Raw genomic sequence first — 27,905 nt, forward strand, 5'->3', positions numbered from 1 at the left:
GATCCCTGTTAAGTACCTACCCCATAATGCACTGTAAACAATGCCCTCCTTGAGCTTCCTTTAAGTAGTACCCCTTTAAAGTTTATCCACCCATATTGCCTGTAAACATTACCTTTTCCTGTCCATTTTGTAAACAGTACATTCCAAGCTCCACAGCCAATTTTGTAAACAGGTAAACATACCCTCCCTCTGTAAATCCTTCCTGGGGCACCAAAGGAAATACTGTCCTTGAATCCTGACCCCATAAATATTACCCTCCCTGGGACTCTTGTCTCCAAGATCTCTCCCTAGGCTCCCTTATTCTTCTGTGGATGGCACCTTCCCCCAATCCTCTCTAAACTGTACCCACTCCCTGACATCCTCCAGATGGTACCCTCCCCCAATTCTGTCTAAACTGTAACCCCCTAAACCCAGTCTAAACTGTACCTGCCCAATCCCCTCTAAACTGTTCATGCTCCCTACTCCCACTAAACTCTATGCTTCCCTGACAGCCCTTCAACTGTACCCGTCTCCAGACACCCCCCCCAAACTTTACCTGTCCCCTGATCTCCCTAAAACTGCACCTGACTCCACTCTAAACTTTCCCCTCCAACCTTCCCTATGAACGTTATCTACACCAGGATCCCATGTAAACATTACTCTTCCTGTCCACTCTGTAAACAGTACCTACCCCAAGCCCCCACTCCCAAGTAAATATTCTTTGCCAGACTAGCTGTAACTATTAAAAGTTCCTAAGGCGCACTGTAAATATTAGCAGTAGTCCTCTAAATACAGCCCTCTTCACGACCCTCCCAGGGATCCCCTCCTCCCTGCCCAAACGCCTGCCCTAATAAGGCTAACTTCCGAACCGGAGCCAGCGCTGTCATTGCAGAAAATGTTTGTTAGTGTACAACAACAGAAATGACCTTTGCTAGTGAAACAACTAATGGCAGATAGATACAAGAAATGCCATGGCCTCTCCGAGCACCTCGTCTCGAGGAGCCCCTGTTTGTTAACCCATGGTAGTTACATTGCTGCTAAGCATTCTGTCTGAACTTCGAAACATAGTTTTAAACATATTCAATATAGGAAGTTTTAAGATCTAAAAATACCTCAGTTTTAAATAGTGCCGAGTGTCCCTGTGCCAAACCATAAGCAGGCTCTTTATCCGGCCAATGTGATTCTTCTTGCCCACTTTACTGGAAGCTTGTAAATCCCAAAAGAGCTTGGGATCCCCAAAAGAGCTTGGGATCAGAGCCTGCACCCGACGAATGTTGAATGTGACGCCCGCTGGCTTTAAAACTGATCTCACGTTAGCCCACATCTAACCCACCGTGTAGTTTCTGCTAATTCCAGTCTGATGGATGAGGTTTCCAATCGCATTGCAAAGCTGGTTGGACAAACTTCACAGTGGCGGGGAACAGAGTGGGTGGGTGTGCTGGTGGAAACAGTGACCTGTTTTTTGTTTTCTTTGTTCGTGTTGCGTGTTCCAGAAAAATGGCTGGGTTATCAGCTTCGTGAGTGTAAATGAGTTTCTCATTTTTACTCTCGTAGGAACATTCCAGAAAGAAACACAAGGTCTAAAGTTAGATCAGCCATAGGTAGGTTTACAAACTGGTGATGTGCCAGTCACTGGTGACCACGTCCAAAGCTTCGATATCAGTAAACAGGTGGAGAAAGCTTCTCCTGTAGTGTGGCAGGGAGATAAATGTTCCCCAAAGCTTTTGATGGGGCAAATTTCTGCTTTTGACCCCACCTAGCTTCTGTGATTCCTTTGCTCCTGGGAGCTGTCGGTAAAAGCTGGATTGTGGAGTATTGACCAGCGCAAGAACTAATTCCGGGAAAGACCTGGATTGAGCAGGAATGGAGTGCAACTTTGAAATCCAAGCTGTGACGATTTGAACTCTTTCAGGCTGCTTTGGATCGAGCTCTGATAGTTTGTTTCTAACCCCATACCCCCTCCCCCTCCCCTCCTCCCACCAGCGGACTGTACACTTTGCTATGGCAACAAATTCAGGTCCCGGGAAGAAGGAAGTCCACGTATTTTTTCTGTGAGTTTTGCTTCTAAGCCTGGGGGGACGCTCATGCTTGTTTGGGGGGGGTGCTGTTGGTGCTTGTTTTGGGGTGGGTGAGGGGGATGGATTTTGGGAGGGGATTGGTTACCCTCTACTGGTGTTGACCTGACAACTATGCTAGTTGAAGGGTGGTTTCTCACAGTTGTGCCCGGACGGAACTCAGCTTCCGGGGGGGGCCTTCTGTGGGCTGAACCAGGCTCTGGATTGTGGGTGTGTGGCTGAGGGGGATCTTACAGGCCAGAACCACCCCCTCTTCCCAGTCTGCAACGGTGATGGGAGCAGAATATCAAATTGTAAGTTAATGAAGATTGGCCATCGCTCTGTTTAAATGCTCTGTTTCATGTGAATATTATAAGAACTTTTGATAGTGAATTGTAAGCAGTATTATGTGTTGCGAGACCTCTTGTGAGACCAAAAGACTAAGCAGTAACGGCAGAAAATGGCAGTCTGTATCGTGTGTCTTGCCACACGCATATACAGATAGTGTTGTTATTCTGAGGTTTGTAAAGCAGTGCTGTCTGATAGCGTTACAGAGACAGTTGCCTGTGGTGTCTCCACATGGCATATTGCTGATGTCACTTGTAACATTAGGAAAAAGGAGGTGAGGTGCTTTTGTAGGAAAATTGAAAGCTGATTTGCCCCTAGGCAGCTCCATCGAGAGTCCTCTCTTAATCATGGAGGGGACGCATCAACATAGGATCTTAACAGGAGGAGGAAATGAGTGCAATTCGGGTCATGGCAGGGAACTGTTGCATTGATTCACTTGAACTGTGCTGAACGTTGCTGTGTCACGGTCACTGCTCAATAAACTACGACTCACTGAAAATGTGAGCACAAAGGAGCAATTTCCAATTGGGGTTCATGCTTTAGCACTAGGATAGCAAGTTACAAACAAACCTCAGCCAGAATGCCTATCCTATTACAGTATCCCGGTATTTCACTTTACTAGCTGTGCAGCATTGCAGCTGTAAATCATTTCAAATGTTTCACGGGACTACAGTGTCACTCTGAAATCTTAATTCTTTAGGGCCCATGTAGGAATGTGATCATATTCTGGCCTGCTACATCAATGGGGAAGCTAGATAAGGACATGAGGGAGAACAGAACTAAAGAATATGTCAAGAATGTGAGATGAAGTAAAATGCAAGGAGGCTCATGAGCATAATCTGCAGACAGACCTGCTGGGCTGAATGACCTGTTTCAGTGCTGTAAAAATCTCTGATAGTAGGGGTTAATTGTATAATCACAATTTTTGGTGGAGGAGTGGGGAGATAATATCTGCATTTTTACCACTTAAGGGTACTGATACTCTTAAAGAAAAATTGCAAGATGGGCTTTTATATAGTAGGTGTAAAATGATTGGTGCTTCTCCTTCTGGGGAAGATAATCTCTTGGGTGCATGTCTCGTACAGCTGATTGTCATGTAACCTGTGCAGAAGAGATGAGCTGTAAATTCTTGGTGGTGGATGTGTTTAATTCTGAATGCTACATGCAGAAACTGGACACTTATCGAAAGAACTGTAACAGTCACTATCCTTGATCCGTATCCGTTTTATTTTGATGCCAGACCCCCTTAGGGTCTCAGAGGGTTAACCAGTGATTGCCTGCTGCATCTGTTCAAATGGTTCAGCTGAGGCTTAGAACAAGGAAGCATCTGGCTAAACAATAGGAATTGTTCAATTGGAGATGGATGACAGGTCTAACTTCTGCATCTGGTTTGCTCCTAACATAAGAACGTAAGAAATAGGAGCAGGAGGAGACCTTATTGCCCGTTGAGTCTGCTGTCATTCAGTATGATTGTGGTTTATCTTTGGCTTCAACTCCACTTTCCTGTCTCTCACACACACACACAGACACACACACACACACACCCCCATATCCCTTGTTTTCTTGAGAGACCAAAAATGCTGAATTCAATTCAAAATGATTAGTTTTACATCACATTATCATCACGCACACACGGGAAAGGAAATTATTGTGCAGCAGCAGTTGAGGAGAATGAGATGATGACCTCTCCTTCAGCAGGAAGGAGTAATATAAACCATGCCTGTTGCCATTATTTGTGGGTATCACTGGCAATGTCAGCCTGAATTGCCTGTCTCTAGTTGTCCTGATAGCTGAGTGGCTCGCTAGGCCACATCAGAAGGCAGCTAAGTGCCAACCATGTTTGTGTGGGACTGGAGTCACATACAGTCTCAGACAAGGTAATGATGGCAGATTCCTTCCCTAAAGGACATTAATAAATGAGTTAGGTTTTTTTGACAATCTGACAACTTCATGATTACTTTACTGACTCCAGCTTTTTATTTCCATATTTTTGGAACTAAATTCAAATTGTCAAATTGCCAGGTTGGGATTTGAACTTAGTTTCTCTGGCTAACTAATTCAAGCCTCTAGATTACAAGTACAGTAACATAACCACAACACCACTCATGGGTCTTCTTGCTTTGGACTAATATCTAGCTAGAAGCAGCAGCTGCACGTTTCATGTTTTACATTACGTGATGTGATGGCCTTATTTTTGTAAGTCTTTAATATTCCAAGAAAGCCTCTTTCCGCCTCTCCAGTGCTGAGATAGGGAGCTGGGTCAGCTGTGCACCAGTGAATCAGAAGCAACAGGCAGGCTTGTCTCCCTGTCCCAGTCCTGGTTATGTCACAGTAGCCTGAAGCTATTCCTTATGCACCCTGGCTGACCTCAAATTCTAATGTTTATTATGAAGACGTTGATGTTTTTTGCAGGTCAGCCAGTTAAAGGAAGATGTTGACTCCTTGTCCCGCCCCTACCATTCTTTGATCTGCTGTTGTGCAATGGACAGGAGCTGAGAAACCAGCTCTTGAAGCTAGTACACAAACCTGTGTCCAAAAACTTTAATGACTTAACATGACGAATGGTGGGAAGAATGTTTTTAAAATCTCGATTGTCTCAGATCCTACTCTGCTGTCCTAATGCTGGCAGCTTGTTAGAACTGGCTGGATGTTGGCAGGTTCTATTCGTCTGTGTCTGGAAACAGCAAGTCAGCCAGAATCCTGGGTCTCCTCTGTGCTATAAGTGTGTAAAGGGTAGATAACTAGAGCTTGTGCATGTATACACAATGCCCTTGAGTGGGCTAATGTGCCTTTAACCGATGAGTATCTAACAGTGGGAATTGAGGCAGACACGCCATTCTTTTGCCAGCCTCTATTTTCAGTTGAGAAACTTACGATTTCCTAATGAGCTATGCCAAACATTGTCTTTTGCCATTTTAATGAGGGGAGCATAGATACAAGATTAAATAGAAGAGATTGTAAACTTCTCCAGAGTTGTGAGGCTGTTAGTTGCTCAGGCAGGAACTATGACAATATGCAAGATTAGACTAGAGAAGTGGATGAAGGAAAGTGTACAGAAATGCTATGCAAGCAGGGCAGGTGAATGTAGTTATGTGATGAAGGGTGAATGTTGACATGGAATGGTTGGGCCAAAAGGCCTGTTTCCATGTTGTAATTTCTCAGTGTTTCTATTTATGGATCATTTTTATTTTGGTTCGGGCAAAATGACCTGACTGATTCGTTTGTCACTGTTTCTCAGGGGCCTGAACTGAAAGAGAGTGTGTGTGTGTATGTCTCTGTGTGAGTGTTTCTGCGTGTGTGTCTCTGTGCCTGTGCATGTGTGTGTCTATTCTTGTACTGTGAGTTTGTTGGGCTGTTTTTTCACAAGCTGCCATTGCTCCTATGTGCTCTGCAGTTGACTAACACATAGTGTTGCACATTGTGTGCTGGTACAAAGATAATCCGATTGCTTGCTTGCTTTTGTTATCAGCTCTAAGCACAGTAGTTGTGATCAATGACCTTGTTTACCCAGTGTAGTTGCACGGCAACAGTTTTGCTGTTGATTGGTTTGTTGGCCAGTTTTGTGCTGAACTCTGCTATATGATGACAGAGGGTGGCTTGTTCAGTCATCAAGGTGGAGGGGATTTGTTAACAGATACTTTTAAAGAAGGAAGAACCTGCAAGTTATTCAACCACATCATCTCACCAACAACACAAGAGCTTGTGTTTATATTGCATGGATACATAACAGAAATGGGGGAAGATTTTATTTTGTGCATTTTTCAGTGCCAGGAGCTAGACAGATAGATTAATGCTTGAGAAGGGCCCCTTCATCAGGGCCCCATTAACCCACCTTGGTGGCATTTTTTGTGTTGACTTCAGGCCTTCAGTATTTCATTTTGTCTCTGCTGGCAGTAGTCGGTGAACGATTAGGTGCACTGCCGAATCTGATTAAAGAGGAGAGTGTCAGGTAACCTGGGCCTGTATGTGTGTTGTGTCTGTGATATCTGGCAGTTGGTACATGGGGAGTGATGTGTAGCACAGCACGTACTTTTCTGCTTGCGATAATCCCATTGCTTGTTGTCATAATGGACTTTGAACACTTGAGTAATGTTTGATTTCATTGGGGAGTAAGCAACTCTTTGCTTATACTGAGGATTTTCTTGTACATTGAGTGGGTTCTCATTTTTGGCCTTAATGTGATGTTGGAAACTAGAACAGATAACATATACAATCTGATCCGGTTTGAATTAAGATCATCACAGTTTGGATTTTTATTTTGAGTTACATGCTGATTCAGGCATGCTCTGTCTCCCGCTCTGAGGAGCAGCAGCCTCCTCTGAAACAAATTAATAATGAGTGGAAACACAGCACCTCCTGCATAGTTTTGAAGGTTCTGCTTGTGTTGATGCAGAAGAATTGACCGAGGAGACAGTTGTGTGACAGGGTGAGTGAGTCAGGCTTTGGATAAGCGGGAGGCTTGATTTATGTTTATGTTGCATAAATTAGGATGTGTGTGGCATGCTGTGGTAGTCTATTGATTATTCTATTGCTGCAGCTGAGCCAGGCCTGAATGAGCAATGCTAGAGTTGCAGAGGTGCAGAAGGTTTGAAGGAACTCAGCTGGTGATCTGTGGGGATGGCTTGAGAATGTGCGATTAATCAGCAAAAGTTCAGGTTTGTGGCTGCTGTTTCTCATTAGGACCTGGAGCAGGGGTGTTACCTCTACGTTTCCTGGTCCACACAGTGCTAATTTTGCCATTTCTCTCTCTGCTGGCGTGTCTGAGTGTGATGGCGTTTCCTGAAACCAGCAGGCTGCTGGATGGCAATCAGGGCGAGTGGGTTGTGGATAATGTTAGCTCTGTTCCTCTGGTGAATCATTAAGTTCCTAATTATTATTATTATTATTTTTATTATCAATAAAGACATCAAGGGATATGGGGTTAGTATGGGGGAAATGACTTTGAGGTAGAAGATCAGCCATGATTGTATTGAATGGCGGAGCAGGCTCGAGGGGCCAAATGGCCTACTCCTGCTCCTGTTTCCTACGTTCCTGTGCTGTGAGCCTTCCTGTGATATAATTCACAGTGGGGCAGAACAGTGATTTGTGGAGACCTGTATAAAGATTAGTAGAGGAAGAAGGGGGAAAAAGAAAACAAGGTGTGGATTTACATAGCGCTTTTCACAGCCTCTGAACATCATGAACTGCTTTACAGTTAATGAAGATTCTTGAAGTAGTCACAATTGGAATTGTAGGGAAACACACAACAACTGAGTTTTGCACAAGCTCCCACAAACAACAGTGAGGCATTGACCAGTTGATGTGTTTTGTTGATGCTGGTCAAGGAATAAGCATTGACTAGGACATCCAGATAACTCCCCTGTTCTTCTTTCACAGTGCTGTGGGGATTTTTACATTCAGCCAAGAGAGTAGCTGAGGGCCGTTTCTAACATCTTGTTTGAAAGGTGGCACCTTCAACACTGCAGCACTCCCTCAGTACTCCAGTGAAATGTCAAATACATCTACAGGTTTCTGGTTGGGGCTCAAAACCATAAATGTCTGATTCGGAGGCAAGGATGCTACCACTGAGCCAAGGCTGAGACAGCTTTCAGGCTGTTCCCTGGATGGCGTGTTTGATGAGAAGAGGAAAGGGTTGTCCTTGGATGGTGTGTTAGTGGGAAAAGTGGCCCCTGAATGGTGTGTATGTGGTGAAATGAGAACAGGTGTTGTGCTTTGTGAAGTAGACGTGTGGTAGTGATAACATAAACTGTAGGCTGGTTTGGGGAGTATTTTGCAAACTAATATGTAGCTGTAATGTTTTGATGCATTTTAAGCTTCAAGCTCCTTTAGGGCAAACTCTGCCCATAAATGGGTGCCCACAACATTATACTGGTATCAAAACACCCATCTAATAACTGTCTTGCAGATGTAAATAGAATCAGTGTGGTAAATTCAGGAATCCCTTGTGACTTCTCAACAAAAGACCTGTTAGATTGATACTGCAAAGTCTTTGTTCAAAGCAAAGCATACATTGTTCACTAATCACTGTGCTCATTAAGCAACTAAAACTGTAAATGACAATTACTGCCAGTGTGGCAATCTTTCCATGTTGGATGTGTAAATTTGTATGTGTGTGTCCCAGTGCAGCTGGATATATCGAGAAATACGTTAATGAAATGCTGAAATGGACTTTGCTTTTGTGTTTTTTTAGCTTTGATCTTTCAAATCCTGAATCCAGGAAACTCGCTTAAGATTATTATGAGTAGAGAGTTCTGAGCTTCCTGCAAAAGCTCCTTTAACTTGTGCGGGAAGGGGGCTTTCTTCCTCCGCTGCACCATGACTCAACTGAGATGTGGAATAACTGAGCAAGTGGCTTTGCTGTCAGAATCAATGGGCACTGGGTGTTATGTGCTCTCTCTTTCTCTCTTTCTCATGTTTCCATGCTAAGTTTCAATCAATAACAGTAACTTGCATTTATATAGCACCTTTAATACAAGGGCACTTCAGAGGTGTGATTCTCAAACAATATTTGACACTGAGCCACAAAAGGTGAACAATAGCTTAGTCAAAGCTATAGGTTTTAAAGAGCGTCTTTATGGAGGAGAGATTTAGGGATGAAATTCCAGAGTTTAGGACCAGGCAGTTGAAGACAGCTGCCAGTGTTGGAGCTATCAAGCTGTGAAGCTACGACCTTATCAGTGGAATAATTGATCCAAGTATTGCAATTGCTTTCAATTTTCTGTCTGAGACCTCTCAAACACTCGTGTGATTTGGAAGACATTACAGAAACAGTGCTATCATAGCAGAAAATATTTTTATTAGTTTAGACATTGGCAGAAATAGTTTGGTAGTAAGTCAAATACAGTAAAATATAGGTAAAGGTGGACAGAAATCTAACGATTCCACCCTTTTATTCCCTTGTGGACCTATTCTAAAAATCTATGTAACATTGACCCAATAGCTTAAAAATCAGAAGCATTCCCTTGTTCTCTGTGATCTGTTATGGCTCTGTCATGTTTTGGCTAAATGCTGCCACCCTTTAAGAGCTGCTTCTGTTTGTGTATTGCCTGCTGTTTTTGTGCTGTCAAGCCAGCTGATAGAGTCACAGAGTGCTCAAGAAAGCTTACTTAGCAATGCAATCGATTCAAATTGCATCTAAGCTGCCAAAATTAGGCTTTTAAAAAAAGAATATTGTTAAAAAAATACCTTTTTAATTCAGTGAACGGACTAATGTGACCTGAAACAATCTTCACTGCTACCCTGTAATTTCAGAGTGTGGATAATGCTGCATTTGATTACCAATATAAGCATTTGACACAAGTTAACACTGTGTTGCACTTTGAAGTTGTACTAAGAGCATGGACACTTGCTGTTCCAATTCAGCAATGCATGACAGACAATTCCAGACAATTTGCAGGCCATTTTAGATAATCTTTTCAATATGTTTTTTCTCTTCAGAGCTCTGAGGAACCACTTGTTAATCGTAGCCAAAAGACTTCTAGTGAGACACTGGGAGCGCTAGATAAACCATGTTTATCCGAATGGACCACTTTGGTAGGGGACACTGCAAATTGTGAATGAGCATTGTTGAGTGTCAAGAGTGAAAGTGATTCTGTTCTAAGCATGAAAGCCTTTTGTTTTCACGTCGGGTGAAGTTTGACTGATGATCACGTGTGGCATGTTTTGTCCAGTGCTGAGATGCTTTCAGCTATGTTATTCCTCCTTTTTCTGACTATTTTCTTCCTTCACTGTTTTGTGGTGTGTAAGTCCTGTGGGAGAAGTACAGTTTTGTGATGCACTGTCCAAGGAACTCATCTGTCTTCAGGCTATGCCTCTTCTTGTTTCCTGTTATATGCCGAATGATGGGCAGTTTGCAGTGTGTCACAGGGTTGCAAAGCAAAGAGCTGCACAAGCAACATCAGAGCAGTTTGTTAATGACTTTGAAAAGCCAAGAGTATTGTACTCCTCAGAACAACTCCTTGCTATTTGTCCTTTGCTGGTCTTCACTCTTTTTCTTGCTGAAATCACCAGATTTTTGCTTACTACCGTAAGCTTTTACTGTCCAGTTTTGCATTGGGTACAGGGTGTCAACCAGATTATGCTATTAGGCCAGGATGCTTCTCTTGGGAATTCTGCCGAACAAGAATTACTGAAAGACATAGCATGCAGAGGAGGTGGTGGCATAGTAGTATTGTCACTGGACTGATAATCCAGAGACCCTGGATAATGCTCTGGGGAGCCGGGTTCAAATCCCACCACGGCAGATGGTGGAATTTGAATTGAATATAAATGATCATGAAACCATTGTCAATTGTCGTCCTGGGAAGGAAATCTGCTGCCCTTACCTGGTCTGGCCAGAACCGCAATTGCCCTCTGAACAATTATGGATGGGCAATAAATGCCTAGCCAGCGACACCCACATCCCATGAACGAATAAAGAAAATACTTATAACGCATAACGCACAAATTCAACATCCCACTAAAAACATTATCTGGAGTTCAGCTTGTTGCTGTTTCCATGTAATTGTTATGTGCAAAAATGGCTGTCTAGTTTCCTGCCTTAACAACAGAGTACCGTGTAAGTGAAGTGAGTTGTGATGTTTATGAGCAATGTGATGAGTTGGCATATGGAAGCAAGTACTTAAAAAGTTCTTACTCGGTGAACTGTTGAAAAGACCATTAAACTGTACAGGATGATACAAAATAATGGTAGTTTCAGAAAAACAAACTGAGTGTAAAGCTGATATGATTTGTAATTTAGAGTGAATTTATTCACAATAAATCAATATCTGAACTTCCTTCAGCTAATTTGGAATAGCGGGATTGATCTGTACATGGAATCATTGCCACGGGAACAAACTATATGCCACCTGTCTGTATTAGAAATGGACATTGCTGGAAATATACAACAGGCCAGTCAAGAGGAAAGACAGATTAACATTTTGGGTGTGGAGTCTACATTCAGGTCTTCATGTTCGAAGTGTAAATCTGTCTTTTCCCTTTAAAGGTGCTGATTGATTTGATCTGTATTTCCAGTATTTTACTGTTTTTCTTTTCCATTACTCTTTTTAATCGCCATCTATCCCTTTAAAATGCAATTAAGTAAAGGACGTCATAAATTTCAGGAAGGCGATGGATCCACTTTCAGCAGAAGGTGCTTTTGGAGAGTGGGATGAAATGAAGTAAAAGTGCCACATAATAGACTTCTCTGCAAAGTGGAAGGGGCAGAGGGTATTGGTGAAAGGTTGTTTTTGGACTGGAGGAAAGTGTTCCTCAGCAGTCCATACTAGGCCCACTACCTTTCTTGATCAATATTAATGTTGTCAACTTGGGTATACGGGGTACAATTTCAAAATTGGAAGGTGACACAAAACTTGGACAAGACAAGCTGGTGAAATGGGCAGATACAATTTAATGTAACAATGTGTGAAGTGATACATTTTGCTAGGAGGAACAGGGAGAGGCAATATAAGCCGAAATGTACAATTCTAAAAGAGGTGCAGGAACATAGAAACCTGTGGGTATATGTACTCAAGTCCCTAAATGTGGCAGGTGAGGTTGAGAAAGTGGTTAATAAGGCGTATGGGAAGCAGGGATGTGCTGCTGAGGCTTTATAAGGCTCTGGTCAGAGCACATTTAGAATATTGTGAGCAATTTTGGGCCTCGTATCTCAGGAAGGATGTGCTGGCCCTGAAGAGGGTTCAGAGGAGGTTCACGAGAATGATCCCAAGAATGAAAGGCTTAATATATGAGGAATGTTTGAGGACTGTGGGTCTATACTCGATGGTGTTTAGAAGGATAAGGGGGGATCTGATTGAAACTTACAGAATAATGAAAGGCCTGGATAGAGTGGACGTGGGGAGAGACTAGGACCTGAGGGCACAGCCTCAGAGTAAAGGGAAGACCTTTTAGAACAGAGATGAGGAGAAACCTCTTTAGCCAGAGAGTGATGAATCTATGAAATTCATTGCCACAGAAAGCTGTGGAGGCCAGGTCATTGAGTGTATTTAAGACCGAGATAGATAGATAGATTCTTGATTGGTAAGGGGATCAAAGGTTACGTGAAGAAGGCTGGAGAATGGGGTTGAGAAACTTACCAGCCATGATTGAATGGTGGAGCAGACTCGATGCGCCGAGTGGCCTAATTTCTGTTCCTATGTCTTATGGTCTTATGGTGAACCTTTATAAAACACTGGTTTGGCCTCAACTGGAGTATTATGTTCAATTCTGAGCACTGCACTTTAGGAAGTATATGAAGGCATTTGAGAGGGTGCAAAAAAGATTGAAGCAAATGATTCCAGGGATGAGGGACTTCAGTTACATGAATAGATTGGAGAAGCTGGGGCTTTTCTTCTTAGGTGTTTTCTGAAACCAGCAGGCTGCTGGATGGCAATCAGGCTGGGCTGAGTTGAGGGTAATGGTCCCCCTGTTCCTATGGTGAATCTTATGGGGATAGCGTGGGGAAAATGGTACTGAGATAGAAGATCAGCCGTGATCAGTGGGGAGGCAGTGGCATAATGGCATTGTCACTGGACTAGGATTCCAGAGACCCAGGGTAATGCTCTGAGGACCCCGGTTTGAATCCCACCATGGCAGATGGTGAAATTTGAATTCAGTAAAAATCTTGAATTAAAAGCCTGATGATGACCATGAAACCATTGCTGATTGTCATAAAAACCCATCTGGTTCACTAATGTCCTTTTACATGTGATTCCAGACCCACAGCAAAGTGGCTGACTCTTAAAATGCCCTCTGAACAAGGGCAATAAATACTGGCCTATCCAGCGATGCCTACATCCTAGTGAATCTAGTTGAATAGCGGAGCAGACTCGAGGGGTGAGTGTCTTACTCCTGCTCCTACTCCTATTTTTCTGTTCCTGGAGCTAAGAAGGTTGTGAGAATATTTGATAGAAGTGTTCAAAACCATGAAGGGTCTGGACAGAATAGATGGAGAAAAGCCGTTCCCATTGGCAGAAAGGTTGAGAACTAGAGGATACAGATTTAAGGTGATTGGCAAAAGAATCAAAGGCGACGTGAGGAAGAATTTTCTTATGTAGTAAGTGGCTACAATCTGGAGTGCACTATGTGAGAGTATTGTGGAGGAAGATTCAATAATTGCCTTTCAAAAGAGATTTGGATAAGTACATGAAGGGAAAACATTTACAGGGCAACGGAGAAGATGTGGGGAGGGGGTGCGACTAGCTGAATTGCTCTTGCAGAGAGCTGGCACTGACACAACGGGCCAAATGGCCTCCTCCTGTCTTGAAACCATTCAACGATTCTGTATGAAGTGTGTTACATTTGGTACATTTGCTTGATGGGCGTTTTTGTATAGCCCTTTGTTCCTGTAGCCGTTGGGACCAATTTTGGGGTAGGGGTTGGCAGGGGGACAGTGTGGGATGGGGGTATTTCTAGCAGTAAGTCAAGGGTGTCCATAATGTCTGTGATTGCCATAGAGAACCAGGGAGGAATTTACCAGAGTTTTTCCTCATTTTAGCCTAGGTCTTTTCATTGTAATGACTGTGCCCTCTCCCTCCCACAGAGTTAGCATTACTTGTAATTGAGTGTGAAGTTGTGCCATTTGTTAGTTAGTCTTGTGGAATTCTCTTCACCAGAAAGTCATAGAGGCTGGGCCATTGAATTTATTCAAGGCTGAGTTAGATTTTTGTTAGGCAAGGGAATCAAGAGTTATGGGGAGGCAGACAGAAAAATGGAGCTGAGACCACAACCAGATCGGCCATTATCTTATCGAATGGAGGAGCAGGCTCAAAGGGCTAAATGGCTTTCTCTTGCTCCCAAGTCCTATGTTCCTTTGAAGGATAAGGTGATGTTCTGGCCTTTAACCTGTCTTTCTGCGTGTTGCCATGCCAGGAGCTGATTAACCTCCTTGGTCATTGCATTATTGGCATTAATTTGCATCCCTCACATTAATTGGGTTTTTAATAAATTTGTTTTGTAGTAGTTTAACTTCTAAAATAGCTCTGCTGCTGAAATTTGCCTTCTGCAGCGCCGTTGGTGTGGCTGCATGTGAAAGTGCAACCTATTTGAGAAATGCTGAAATGGGTGTCAGGTTGCCAAATCATTTAGCATCTGTTTTTATTTGAGACAAATATAATATATGGCTACATAATGGATCCACACTTTAATCGAGTCTCATCATATCTGCACATAAACAGGTCATTTGGCCCAACTGGTCCATCCCAGTGTTTATAAGAACATAAGAGAACATAAATAGACCATTTGGCCCTTTGAGCCTGCACCACCATTCAATAAGATCATGGCTGATCATCTTGTGTTTCGGTTTATGCTCCACATGGGTCTTCTCACACCCTACTTCATCTAAGCCCAATCAGCATATCCTTCTATTCCTTTCTCTTCTGTGTTTATCCAGCTTCTTCTTAAATTATTTCTGTTACGTATGGCAGTGGAGACACTGTTAATGTTGGTACACCAAGCTTCCCTGTCTATAATTGGCTACAGATCTGTCTTTTGTAGAGTACATAAAAGAATAGGTTCAAGAGTAGGTGTCTCAAGTCTGCTGCCCCATTCAATAAAACCATCTCTCCTTCCTGCAGTACCAAATCCCTTGATTCCCTTAGTGAACAAAATCTCTCGATCTCTGCTTTGAATATACTCAACGACTGAAAACTCACAGCCCTCTGGGGTAGAAAATTCCAAAAGTTCACAATAATTTGAGTGAAGAAATTGCTGCTCATCTCAAACTTAAATGGCTGATTCCTTATTCAGAGACAACAACCGCTAGTTTAGACCCTTCAGCCAGGAGAAACATCCTCCCAGCATATATCATGTGAAGCCCCTTAAAAATTTTATGTTTCAATGAGATTACTTCTCATTCTTCTAAATTCTAGGGAATATAGGCTTAGTCAATTTCTCCTCATAGGACAATCCCCTCATCCCAGGAAATCAGTTTGATGAGCCTTCGTTGCATTTGCTGTCAGGCAGTTATGGCCAGAATTTTTCTGTTGGGGGTGGGGCCCGCTCGCTGACGCGAAAATGACACGGGCCTCCCGACGTCATCCCGGTCCATTTAAATATTGAGAAAGGTGGGCGGATAGCGAAATCAGCTGTCCACCTGCCGACCTGTCAATGGCCAATTGAGGCCATTGACAGGATAATTAAGCTCATTAAATGCCCTGCCCATTCAACCATAAAGCTGGCGGACCGGCCAGGAGCACCAGCGGGGAATAGAAAACCTATGAAACCTCATCCACAGGAGGGATGAGGTTTCATGTCTGTTTTAACAATGTTTAATAAACTTTATGTCCTTTTTATTAACTTGTCCCATCTCGTGTGACACCGTCACATGAGGGCGACATGTTAATAAATTTTTTATTTGTGTATTCTTGATGTTTAAAAAACTTTCAGTGATCTCCCTGAGAAAGTACTTAGTCTCAGGGAGATCTGCACTCTTTCGCGCACATGCACGAAAGAGCGCATTTTGACAGCTGGGGAAACCCCCGCACAGGAAGCGCATAGCGCTTCCCGTCGGGTGGCCCGCTGGGCGGGCCTTAATTGGCCTGCCCACTTAAAATGGCAGCGGGGGTCAGCTGCCCTCCTGCCGCCGAGCCGGTGGGGCCCGTCCGCCCACCAAGAGCAAAATTCTGCCCTGTATCCTTCCTTGGGTAAGGAGACCAAAACCGAACATAGTTCACTAGCTGTGGTCTCACCAAGGCCCTGTACAATTGCAGTAAACTTCACTTATGTTCTCTAATCCCATTGTAATAAAGGCTTCCACACCATTTGCTGCCTTAATTGCTGGCCGTAACCTGCTTGTTGATTTTCTGTGATTTGCATACAAGGGCATGAATATCCAGTCTCTCTCCATTTAAAAATATTCTGCTTTCTATTTTTCCTACTATAGTGGAAAATTCACATTTCTCCACAGATTCCATCTGCCATGTTCCTGCCCACTCATTTAACCTGTCTAAATCCTTTCGCAGCCTCTTTGTGTCCTCCTTGGAGCTTACTCTCTCGTCTATCTTTGTTTCCTTAGAAAACCTGGATACATTTACTCAGTCCCCTCAACAAGCCATTGCTATAGATTCAAAAAAGCTGAGGCCCAAGCACTGATCCTTGCAATGTCCCATTAGTTATAGCCTGCCAACCTGAAAATGACTGATTTTTCTGTTCGTTATGCAATCCTCAATCTGTGCTAGTGTATTACCCCTATCCCATGAGCCTTAATTGTATGTATAACCTCTTATGTGACATCTTATCGATTGCCTATTGAAAATTCAAATACATAACATTTACTTGTTCTCCTTCTCTACCCTGCTACCATCGTTACAACCTCAAAAATCTTAACAGATTTGTCAAACATAATTTTCCTTTCATAAATCCACGTTGACCCAGCCTAATCATATTCTGATTTTCCAAATGCCCTGTTATGTCTTACAAATAGATCCTACCATTTTACCAATGACTGAGTGGCCTATAGCTCCCTGTTTTCTTTCTCTCACCTTGCTTCAATTGTTGACTTCCAAGCCATGGGGACCATTCGAGAATCTAGGAAATTCTGAAAGATCAAGACCAATGCGTCCATTATCTTTGTTGCCACCACTTTTAAAACCTTAGGATGTAGGCCGTCAGATCCGAGGATTTTGTTGACTTTTACTCCCCTTAATTGCTTCATTTTCCCTAGACCCTTGGTTTCCCCATTATCTCCGGAATGAATTTTGTGCCTTCCACTTTGAATACAGCTATAAGTAATTCAGTTACTGTCTCTGCCATTTTTTAAAAATTCACCCATGTGATTTGGGCTTCGCCAGCTGGGCCAGCATAGTTGCCCTTGAGAGGGTGGTGGTCCGCTGCCTTCTTGAACCGCTGCAGTCCATGTGATACAGATACAGCCACAGTGTTGTTAGGGAGTTCCAGGATTTTGACCCAGCAACAGTGAAGGAACGGCGATATATTTCCAAGTCAGGGTGGTGAGTGGCTTGGAGGGGAACTTTCAGGTGGTGGTGTTTCCACCTATCTGCTGCCCTTGTCCTTCTAAATGGTAGTGTTTGTGGGTTTGGAAGGTGCTGTTGAAGGAGCCTTCGTGAATTCCTTATTCACCATTATAATTTTTCCTGTCTCTGTCTCTAAGGATCCACATTAGCTCTCATTAATTTCTTCCTTTTTACATATAATCTTTATGTCTCTAGCTTATTTACTCCCATCTTCTATTTTTCTTTCTTCATCAGTTTTGTTGATGTCCTTTGCTGAATTTTAAAATCCAGTAGAGGAGTGAAGGTGATAAAGCACCATCGTTTGCTAATGTGAAGGGAATTTTCCCTGTTTAACTAACCAGTCAGTGCTGTGCTGCTTGCCTGTTTCTTTCATTTTGTAACAGTGTTCCTTTAACATGATGCCTTCAAAGTGCTGAAATTTGTAACAAACAGTTTGGATATTCTTTGTTGTGACTGAATTAGTGAGTGGGCAATAGAAGGCTGAATCAAGTGTCATGGTGGTTTGGGGCTGGGAAGTGACCGATTGAATTTCGGTGACAATGTGAGATTGTGGGGTTTTTTGTAGGAGCAGTGTTTCTGGAACAGACATGATTTATTTTGGAAGGGGTGCTATTTTTTTCATGTGTTTGCTGGACATTTGTTCCACGAACAGAGGTCAGTTTTACAGGCAGTTGCTGTCCTGACTGCACAGCTTTCCTACAAAGAGCACAGGAGCATTGGAGCTGTCTCCTTGTATGGAATTTTCCATGTGATACTCTAGAATCCAAGAAAAGCAGCTGAATTGTTATTGAACGGTTCTTCTCTTTGCCAACGTGTAAATGATGTCACTGGACTCTTCTATTCTTAATTTGATCACTTAACTTAATGAATCTACTTAACATTCGGTTTATCTTTTAGAAGCACGTTGCCACGGCATCAATATATATTTATATATCAACTCAACCACGTGCACAGCCTTCTAAGTTCTCAAGTCTCATGGCAACTAGCACAAACCATTCTAATTGGGTCAAATAAAGCACTGTTGCTCACACAAAGGGATAAAAAGCTTTAAGCCTGTAATATAGTACACAAACCAATTTCCTGTGACATTTCACGTAGATAGTCAAGAGCAAATGCGATTTTCAGGCGAGTCATGGTGGATGCCTCCTGAAACTAAGGCATGCTGATTTAATTCATTTTAAATTCCTGCATTTCTGCCCATTTTAATTCAATATTTCAATTTTATATTAAGTAACAAAGCTCACAGCAATTTTTTCTCCTTGGAGCAAGGAAGGCTCAGAGGAGATTTGATAGAGGTTTTGAAAATCATGAAGGGTTTACATAAAGAAAATGAGAAGCTGTTTCTATTCACTGAAAAGTTGACAACCAGAGGGCAACATGAGGGGAAAAAAAGAGGTGACATGAGGAAAAGCCGTTTTATGTGATAGTTGGTTAAGATTTGGAATACATTGCCTGATAGATTGATGGGTTTGATAGTAGCTTTCAAAAGGGAATTGGATAAGTACTTGAAGAATACTTGCAGGAATTTGGGGAAAGAGCAGGGAAGTGGGACTAGCTGGATTGCTTGTAGAAAGAACTGGAGCTGAACGCTCTCCTCTTGTGTTGTACTATTGTATGATTTGGAGAAAAGAGCAGTAGAGTCATTTGTAGCATATGAGTTTCTTTGCATGACAGGCTAAGGAATTGGAAAACTTATTTGGTGAGAGGACATGATTATAGTAGATACATTTACATGGGTCCTTCTCATTATAATTGTGATCATAAGGATTTGTAATGGGCAAAAATTGATCCAAAACTGCAACACAAGCATGACAGCAGGAACTAAAGTTTTGTGAATATGTGTGCCGATGGAAGATTTTATATAGCTGGCTCGTCGTGTTGTTTACCAGAACATGGGCAAGGTTTTCACGTGGCCAAGATGTGAGGTTAATCCTCACTGAAGAATTAACAGTAATGATTTCTGCAAACTTGTCTGTATATTTTCAAAAAGAGGCTTTGTTTATATTGAAACAACTGGACATTGGAGAGTATATTTCCCAACTAGCACTGTTTTGTTTGAACACACTTGCACTAAATCCCTCTGGATATGTTTTTATAATGCAGTCCCTGAAAGGGTTAATGGCAATGTTAAAAATATGTACAGTAGGAGTTCATTAAGCAATCGTATGGGCCTGTGCCAGTTGGAAAATCCGCCCGTAGATTTTCTTCTGCAGTCTATTTCATCGCCCTGCACTGTATAAAATGATGTGTTAGATTGAGTGACAACCTTTGTGCTTGTTTATTGTACCTTTGGTTTCTGGTTAAAGTAGAACGGGGCTGCAGACAGGCGAGAATGCACAGATGTGCTTTGCTGATCCTTGTGACCTGACGTGCCTGGAGAATGCAAGTGCTGGCAAGAGTATCAGGATTATTGTCTGCAAGCTACGTACAAGTCATTTGGCCACTTTGTTGCACTCACTACAATTTACTTATTCGGAGGCATGCTCTCACCGTTCAGACTGTTGAAGTGTTGGCTGATTACCCTCTGCTTCTAGAATTCCTCATACAGAGATCAGTACGTGCCTGTAATAGGTTTTATCAGGAACATAAAAAGAAATGTTCCCACTGTCAGTGGAATACGGCACATTACAATGCAACACTGTCACGATTGCACATTTTCCTGTTGCACATGCATGAAAAATGTTACAAAAAACAGAAAGCCACTCTGGTCCTCTGACTAAATTAAAAATCATCTAAGAACAGTTGATTTTTAATTATGCACTACATGCATATTGCGAACTGTAATGGACTCACTATGTTACAGGCACCAGCCTTTTAGAAGTAATATATTCCTTATCCGGTTTAATGTTCCTCTCTTGATGGAAAAGCATACCCTCTTATCGTGATAACTTATTGTGAACAGTTGGGCAATTTTGGGGGTGATGACATGGAACATGGGTCACCAAGGACTCAAACCATAGCAACCTGAGTTGCTGCCAACATCCTGTGCACAGACCGGATAGAATGATCATTATTGGGTTATTGTGTCTTCTTGGAAAGTTATTGGAATAAGCCAGAAGTCATTGCATCTCAACATCGCTGGTTTCCCCACTGGAAGCAGTGTGCTATATATGGTTTATGCTCTAACAGTTTTTCTGCAAACTTTCTTCTCCCTCCATTAGGACCCACTAGCATGTTTCGCTGCAGTCAGTTATGATGAAGTTGAAATTTCTGAGATGGTGCAGTGCCCTGGCTTTATGTTCTAAAGCCAAAACGAGATCGATCCCTCCAATGCTGTCCTGGATGGCCTTCGATCTTCCATCATCCGTAAACCTGAGCTAATTCAAAATGTTGCTGTCCGTATTCTAACTTGCACCAATCCCTTTCTCCCATCACTCCAGTGCTTGTTGATGTCCATTGACTTTCATTTTGGAAACACTCAAAATTAAAAACCTCAACCTTGTTTTCAAATCCCTCCGTGGCCTCAATCATCCCTATCTCTATAACCTCCCCCAGCTCCACAACCGCCAAGATCCCTCCAATTCTGGTATCTTGTGCAACGCTGATTTCTGTTGCTCCATCATTTGCAGCCATGATTTCAGCTGCCAAGGCCCTAAACTCTGGAATTCCACTCCTAAACCTCTCTACCTGTCTCTCTTTTAATCTGTTCCTTAAAAACTTCCTATCCTAAGATATCCAAATGACTTGGTGTCAAATTTCATATGGTGATGCTTGAAGCCTTATGGGACATTTCATTATGTTAAAGATGCTACATAAATGCAAATTGTTGTTACTCTGGTGGGCTTAAAGGTGCCAACATTGTTGGAAATTGTGGGAAATACATTGATTCCGTTGTAAATTACCAGTAAATAATTAATAATTTGTTTTCTCCAACAATTTGAAGATTGCCTTCTAGAAAATAAAACGTAAAGTATACAGGGTCATTGTTAGCACTCCGTTCTCTTAAGTCGGAAGATTGCATGCTCAGATCCTACTCCAGGAACTTGGGTGTAAAAATCTAGGCTGACACAGAACTGAGGGAGTGCTGCACTGTCGGAGTGCCATTTTCGAATGTGACATTAAACTGAGCCCCACCTGTCCTCTCATGTGGATGTTAAAGTGCTCTTGCTGTACACAACAATACTTTAAAAGTATTTAATTGTATCTAAAGTGCTTTTGGGCATCCTAAGGCCATGATACGTGCTATATAAATGCCAGTCTTTCTTTATTATTAAATCTTAACTCTCTTATCCTGAGTTCCAGTAAAACAATTGAAATCCAGAATTTTTTCCCCAACTAAAATCACATTATCCCATCTTGCTAAAATTAGAACTTTCATAAGAACATAAGAAATAGGAGCAGGAGTAGACCATACACCCCCTCAAGCCCGCTCTGCCATTCAATGCAATCATGGCTGATCTTCTGCTTCAACTCTGTTTTCCCGCCCTTGTATCCCTTGATTTTCTGAGAAACCAAAAGTCTGTTTATCTCAGCTTTAAATATATTCACCAGTGGAACATCCACAACCCCCAGGGATGAGCCTCTTACCCCTGAAACTGTCCCTCTGCGTTCTGGATTCCCTAGCCAGGAGAAACAACCTCTCAGTGTCTACCCTGTTAAGTCCCTTCAGAATCTTGTATGTTTCAATGATATTACCTTTCATTCTTCTAAACTCAAGACAGTATTGGCCCAATTTATTTGCCACATCATAGGACAACCCTCTCATCCCAGAATCAGGAACCAATCTAGTTATAGGTCCGAGTACTTAACCTGCAAGTTAATTAGTAATAATTGAACACGAAGCTGGATAAAATCAAATCTTTCTATGACCACAAGGGATTAAATGGTATCTTGGCTCCGTGGTAGCAGGACTTGAGCAAACCGACGACGCTGCTTGTAAAAATATGATATTCTCAATGTGCAAACTGGCCAATTTTGTTTAATCCTTAGAACATGGCATGAGCACATTTAGTGCCAGATCCTAATGGTCATGTTCTATTGATGGGTGTTCTTCTTGCTTCTGCCCCTGGGAGCAGTTAGAGTTGACCAGGTTGCAATACTCCAGATGCAGTTTCTTCAAGGCTCAATACAATTTCAACAAGACATCCTTACTCCTGTACTCAGATCCCTTTGCGATGAAGACCAATATACAATTTGCCTTTCTAATTGCTTGCTGCACCTGTCTGCTAGCTTTTAGTGACTTATGAACAAGGACACCCAAGTCCCTTTAGACATCAACACTTGCCAACCTCTCACCATTTAAGAAATACTCTGCCTTTCTGTTTTTTCTACTAAAGTGGATGACTTCACACTTATTCATATTATATTCCATCTGCCATGTTCTTGCTCACTCACTTAGTTTGTCCAAATTCCCTTGAAGCCTCCTTGTGTCCTCCTCACAACTTAGATTCACACATAGTTTTGTGTCATCAGCAAATTTGAAAATGTTGTATTTGGTCCCCATATCCAAATAATTTATATAGATTGTGAAGAGCTGTGGTCTAAGCACTGATCCTTGCCGTACCCCACTAGTCACAGCCTGCCATCCTGAGAACGACCCATTTATTCCTATTCTCTGTCTCTTAACCAGTTCTCAATCCATGCCAATATATTAAACCCAATCACATGTACTCTTATTTTGTTTACTAAACTCCTTTGTGGGACCTTAACAAGAGCCTTCTGAAAATCTAAATACACCACATCCACTGGTTCTCCTTTATCTATGCTACAAGTAACATCCTCAAAAAAACTCCAGCAGGTTTGTCAAACATGATTTCCCTTTCATAAATCCATATTTACTCCCCTCATTCATATCGTTATTTTCTGAATGTCCACTATAATAATACTTTATAATAGATTCTAACATTTTCCCTACTACTGATGTCAAACTAACAGGTCTGTAGCTCTCCACTCTCCCTCTCCCTTCATTCTTAAATAGTTAGGTTACGTTTGCTACTTTCCAGTCTGCAGGAACCTATAGATTTTTGAAAGCTAACCATCAATGCATCCATTATCTCTATAGCCACCTCCTTTAACACTCTGGGATGTAGCTGATCTGATGCAGGGGAATTATCAACTTTCAATATGTTAATTTTTTGAGTGCTACCTTTTTATTAATCTTAATTTCTTTCAGCTCCTCATTTTCACGAGTCCCTTGGTTCCTCAGTATTTCTGGGAAATTTTTTCTATCTTCCACTGTGAAGATAGGCACAAAATAATTGTTTAGTTTCTCCGTCATTTCCCTATTCTCCATTATAAATTCTACTGTCTCCCCTGTAATGGATTTGTCTTTGCTAATCTTTTCCTCTTTACATATCTAAGGAGGTTTTACCAATCTGCTTTTATATTTCTCACTAGTTTACTTCATATTCTCTTTTCCCATTCTTTATCAGTTTCTTGTCCCTCCTTTGATGGATTCTAAAGTACTCTAAACCCTCAGGCTTACCACTTTTTCTAGTAACCTTATAAGCCCCTTCCTTTGATCTAGTACAATCTTTAGCTTATTTTGTTAGCCACAGTTGATTCACCTTTCCTGTTGGATTTTTGTGCCCTAGTGGAATAGATAATTGTTGTAGACCCTGTAACACTTCTTTAAATACTAGCCATTGTCCATCTACTGTCAAATCTTTTAATGCATTTTCCCAATCCACCATATCCAACTTATCCCTCATACCTTCTTAGTTTCCTTTATTCAGATTTCAGACCCAGTTTCAGAATGAATTATATCACTTTCAAACTTAATGCAAAATTCTATCATGTTATGGTCACTATTTCCTAAAGGCTCCTTTACAACAGGGTTGTTTCTCCTTAGAACAGAGGAGGTTGAGGTGTACAAAATTATGAAGGGCCTAGATAAGGGAGACAGAAAAGATCTGTTTCCCCTAGTTAAAGGGTCAATTACCAGGGGGCATAGATTTAAGGTGATTGGTAGAAGGATTAGAGGGAAGATGGGGAAATTCCGCAGTGGTGTCCTGGTGCATGAGTCACAAAAAGTTATTATGCAGGTACAGCAAGTAATTAAAAAGGCTAATGGAATGCTATCCTTTATTATGAGAGGAATTGAACATAAGAGTAAGGATGTTATGCTTCAGTTACACAGGGCATTGGTGAGACCACATCTCGAATACTGTGTGCAATTTTGGTCTCCTTATTTAAGGAAGGATGTAAATGCTTTGGAGGTGGCTCAAAAGAGGTTTACTAGACTAATACCTGAAAAGAGTGGGTTGTCTTATGAGGAAAGGTTGGACACACTGAGCTTGTTTCTGCTGGAGTTTAGAAGAGTGAGGGGTGACTTGATTGAAGTATATAAGATCCTGAATGGTCTCGACAAGGTGAATGTGGAAAGGATATTTCCTTGTGGGTGAGTCCAAAACTAAGGGGCACTGTTTTAAAATTATGGGTCACCCCTTGTAGGGCAGCAATGAAGAGAATTTTTTTCTCAGGGTTGTGTGACTTTTGAACTCTCTGCTTCAGAAGGCAGGGCCATTGAATATTTTTAAGGCAGAGGTAGATAGATTCTTGTTAGGCAAGGGAATCAAAGGTTTTTGGGGACAGATAGGAATGTGAAATTCAAATCACAAACAGATCAGCTGTGATTTTATTGATTGGTGGAGCAGGCTCAAGGGGCCGAATGGCCCACTTCTGATTTTATTTTGTATGTTCATATTTGTCTCAATGAGTCTGTATGGTAGCAGGTTGCTACCGATAAGGAATTCAATAGAAAGTTCTTCACCCAAAGGGTGGTTAGAATGTGGAACTTGTTAAAGCACCAGCAGAGACGAGTTGGGCCGTATGATCTTTTTTTGTAAATTCTGTGTAAATGGAAGTGTCATTTTTTCCCCTAACACAGTATTTTGCAGATTTTCAGGTGCCAGGATCTCCTTCCTGACGCATGTTTGTCTGTTTATGGCTTTAATCTGATAAGCAGCTTGGGAAGTTTTCGAAAGATCCTATGTTTCTTGATTTTTAAAAAAAATCCATTTTTATTTATTTTATCCCCTTCATGAGCAGTGTAACAGAAGTTATCATGTAAAGTGAAGAGCTGTAAGCTTATTGTAGCATGTAAAGTGGCTTCACTCCTGATGCTAAGATGTTGCGTTGAGAGTCTGGGGCCCAAACTCGAGCTGTCTGCCTGCACTTGGCTCTGGAGTAAACTCGGCTCCTGACTCCACATTTATACTGCAACTAAATGCCAGTACAAAGTGAAACCATGGCACACTGATGCTGCAGTTGTAGTGTAAATGAAACCCGTGTTAAGACATTTTTAGAAGTGATTGGAATATTTATTGAAACAGTTGTGTGCATTCGTCTGCACCAACGAACTGAAGCCAATGGATAACAAATCCGATAGACAATATTATTTGGTTTAGGTTTCCCTCTGGAGCTTGTGAAAAGCTTATGAGCATGTAGATTGCTGAAGACAGCTGTTTTACTTGCTATATTTCCAGGGTGTATAAGTGTCTAAATGTTTCAACTTATGTCAGAATGCCATTTTGGACTGAGAAGAGGAGAAATTTCTTCGCTGAGACAGTTGTGAATCTTTGAAATTCTCTATCCCAGAGAGCTGTGGATGCTCAGTCAGTGAGTATATTCAAGACAGAGATTGATAGATTTTTGGACACCAGGTAATTAAAGGATGTGAGGATTAGGTGGGAAAGTCGAGTTGAGGTAGAGGGTCAGCCGTCATCATTGAATGGCGGAACAGACTCGAGGCACCTTATGGTCTGCTCCTGCTCTTATTTCTTATGATCTTAGAACTATTTGAAATGCCAGCTGATTTACAGCTCTTTTGTTGGAAGATTAATTAGAGAGTTTCAATGGGGGTCAATGTCTTCATCCATTGAATTAGCAGATGTGTGTATAGCAACTATTGTTATCAGGCTACAACTGCACTCTGGCAGTAGTCGAACACAGTGTGACGATCCTAACTCCTACTGGCTAATTAGCCACATAAAGCTGTGGTTAAGGGTTTCAGTGCCTTATTCAATAATGGAATAAGGGTCTGTGCCCTCCATTGCTTGTACTGTTGTGGAGGTATGGGGGCAAGCAAGGTTGACGAATCGGCGCCAGCTGCTTCCCTTGAGAAAGAGTGTTAAAATAGTAGCGTGTGTCGCTCCAAGCTACTGTTACACACCTGTTCATAGACTTGATACTGTGGCAGTAGCAGAGAACTAGGCTGGAGGTGGTTGAGAAAACACAAGTCAAAACGTTTGTTTCAGGGAAGAAAATCATTTGAGCTTTGTTGCAGATGCAGTTGATTACAATTCTATCTTACCCATCTGAACTGTTGCCATCTTCTCAGGTTCTCACCAGACTGGACTGCATTTTAGTGAAGTGCATTTTAGTGCTGTCTGTGGGACTTGTTAAGAGAGAATCACACTGTAGCAAGCTGCTTGCGACCTGCAGGTGCGCCAAAAAGCAAAGTTGAAGTATTTTGACATTATTTACCTGCTTGATGTTTATTTTCAGCTGAGGGGCTGCAAGAGGGCATATAAAATTTCATTTTTTTATCCCTGGTGGCTGAGAGGTATAGCCTCTATCTCAAAGACCGACATACCAAAAGGTCATTAGATTTGACCCTTTGTCTGTACTGAACTAACCAGTCAACTCCAGGGCAGTAATGAGATTGCCCAATGGATTAATCAAGAGGAAATAAAGAGCATTAAAAATCATATTATATTTGGGATGGAGATGCATTATAGAGCTTATATTTCACCAGAATATTATTAAATGTGTTTGCAGTGTCTTTTTTTGTGTATTTAGAATGAAGGGCCAAAACCATCCTGCAGGACTTCACACTGTTTGAAATGAGTAGGATAAAATGTTTGGATTTTAAAGGATTGTAGGGGAAAAGGAACAAATGAATTAATGCAATAATTGACCTAATGAGTCTTGATTCGACACTGAGAATGCAGGGGCTAGTATAATAGTCTGGCAGTTGTGGTACTTGATTAGGAACTTAGTTCGAATCCCTCTGTAAAGAATTGTGAAACAGAATTTAAAAAACCAATTCTGACCTCATGTGAGCTGGCACCAGAAATTGACCATGTGAGTTGTTGAGAAACTGCTGCTTTTGCTCCATCTAGCCTGCAAATAACAATGTGCTTGGAGTTTAATGGCCTCAGAGCAAGTGGACAATAAATGCTGCAGTACCAGTGTTGTAACCCAGATTCGGAGGAGCAGAAAATAAGTTTAACGTTCTATCCACTCTCCTGTGGCTGTGCCACTCGGGGTTAGAGTCCATCGCTGGGGATGTTCTTGATGACACTGTTTCTAGGTATATTATGCCCCCTCTAACAGTATTGCACTGTCACTTGCCTACGATATAAGTACAAAATGTTCATGCTGGCAACAAAAACACTGTTGAGTTTCTGAATGTTGGTGAGTAAATGCAGCAGTTAAAGGAATAAAAAAAACTTGCATTTCTACAGCGTCTTTCACAGCCAGATGATGCCGCAAAGTGCTACACGGCTAATGATGTATTTTTGAAGTGTAGACACCATTGTAATGTAGGAAATGCAGAAGCCAACTTGCGTACAACAAACTCCCTCAAACAGCAATGTGGTCATGAGAAGATCACCTTTTTTTGTGATGT

At 41.9% G+C, this 27,905-nt stretch overlaps 1 protein-coding gene across 3 annotated transcripts in view; it reads left to right on the forward strand.

Moving 5' to 3' along the window:
• Positions 1–27,905, forward strand: part of hipk3a (homeodomain interacting protein kinase 3a) — a 243,971-nt gene that overhangs the window by 2,508 nt on the left and 213,558 nt on the right. For 2 of the 3 annotated variants that reach the window (XM_041197023.1, XM_041197026.1), the window contains exon 2: positions 9,819–9,914. The exons of the other annotated variant lie outside the window; for it this stretch is intronic. In XM_041197023.1, coding sequence (XP_041052957.1) covers positions 9,890–9,914 — 25 coding nt within the window. In that variant the 5' untranslated portion in view covers positions 9,819–9,889. The remainder of the gene's footprint in view (positions 1–9,818; positions 9,915–27,905) is intronic. 3 annotated transcript variants of the gene reach the window in all.

Source organism: Carcharodon carcharias, chromosome 10 (assembly GCF_017639515.1).
Source record: "Carcharodon carcharias isolate sCarCar2 chromosome 10, sCarCar2.pri, whole genome shotgun sequence".
In the NCBI taxonomy this organism is placed as follows: domain Eukaryota; kingdom Metazoa; phylum Chordata; class Chondrichthyes; order Lamniformes; family Lamnidae; genus Carcharodon; species Carcharodon carcharias.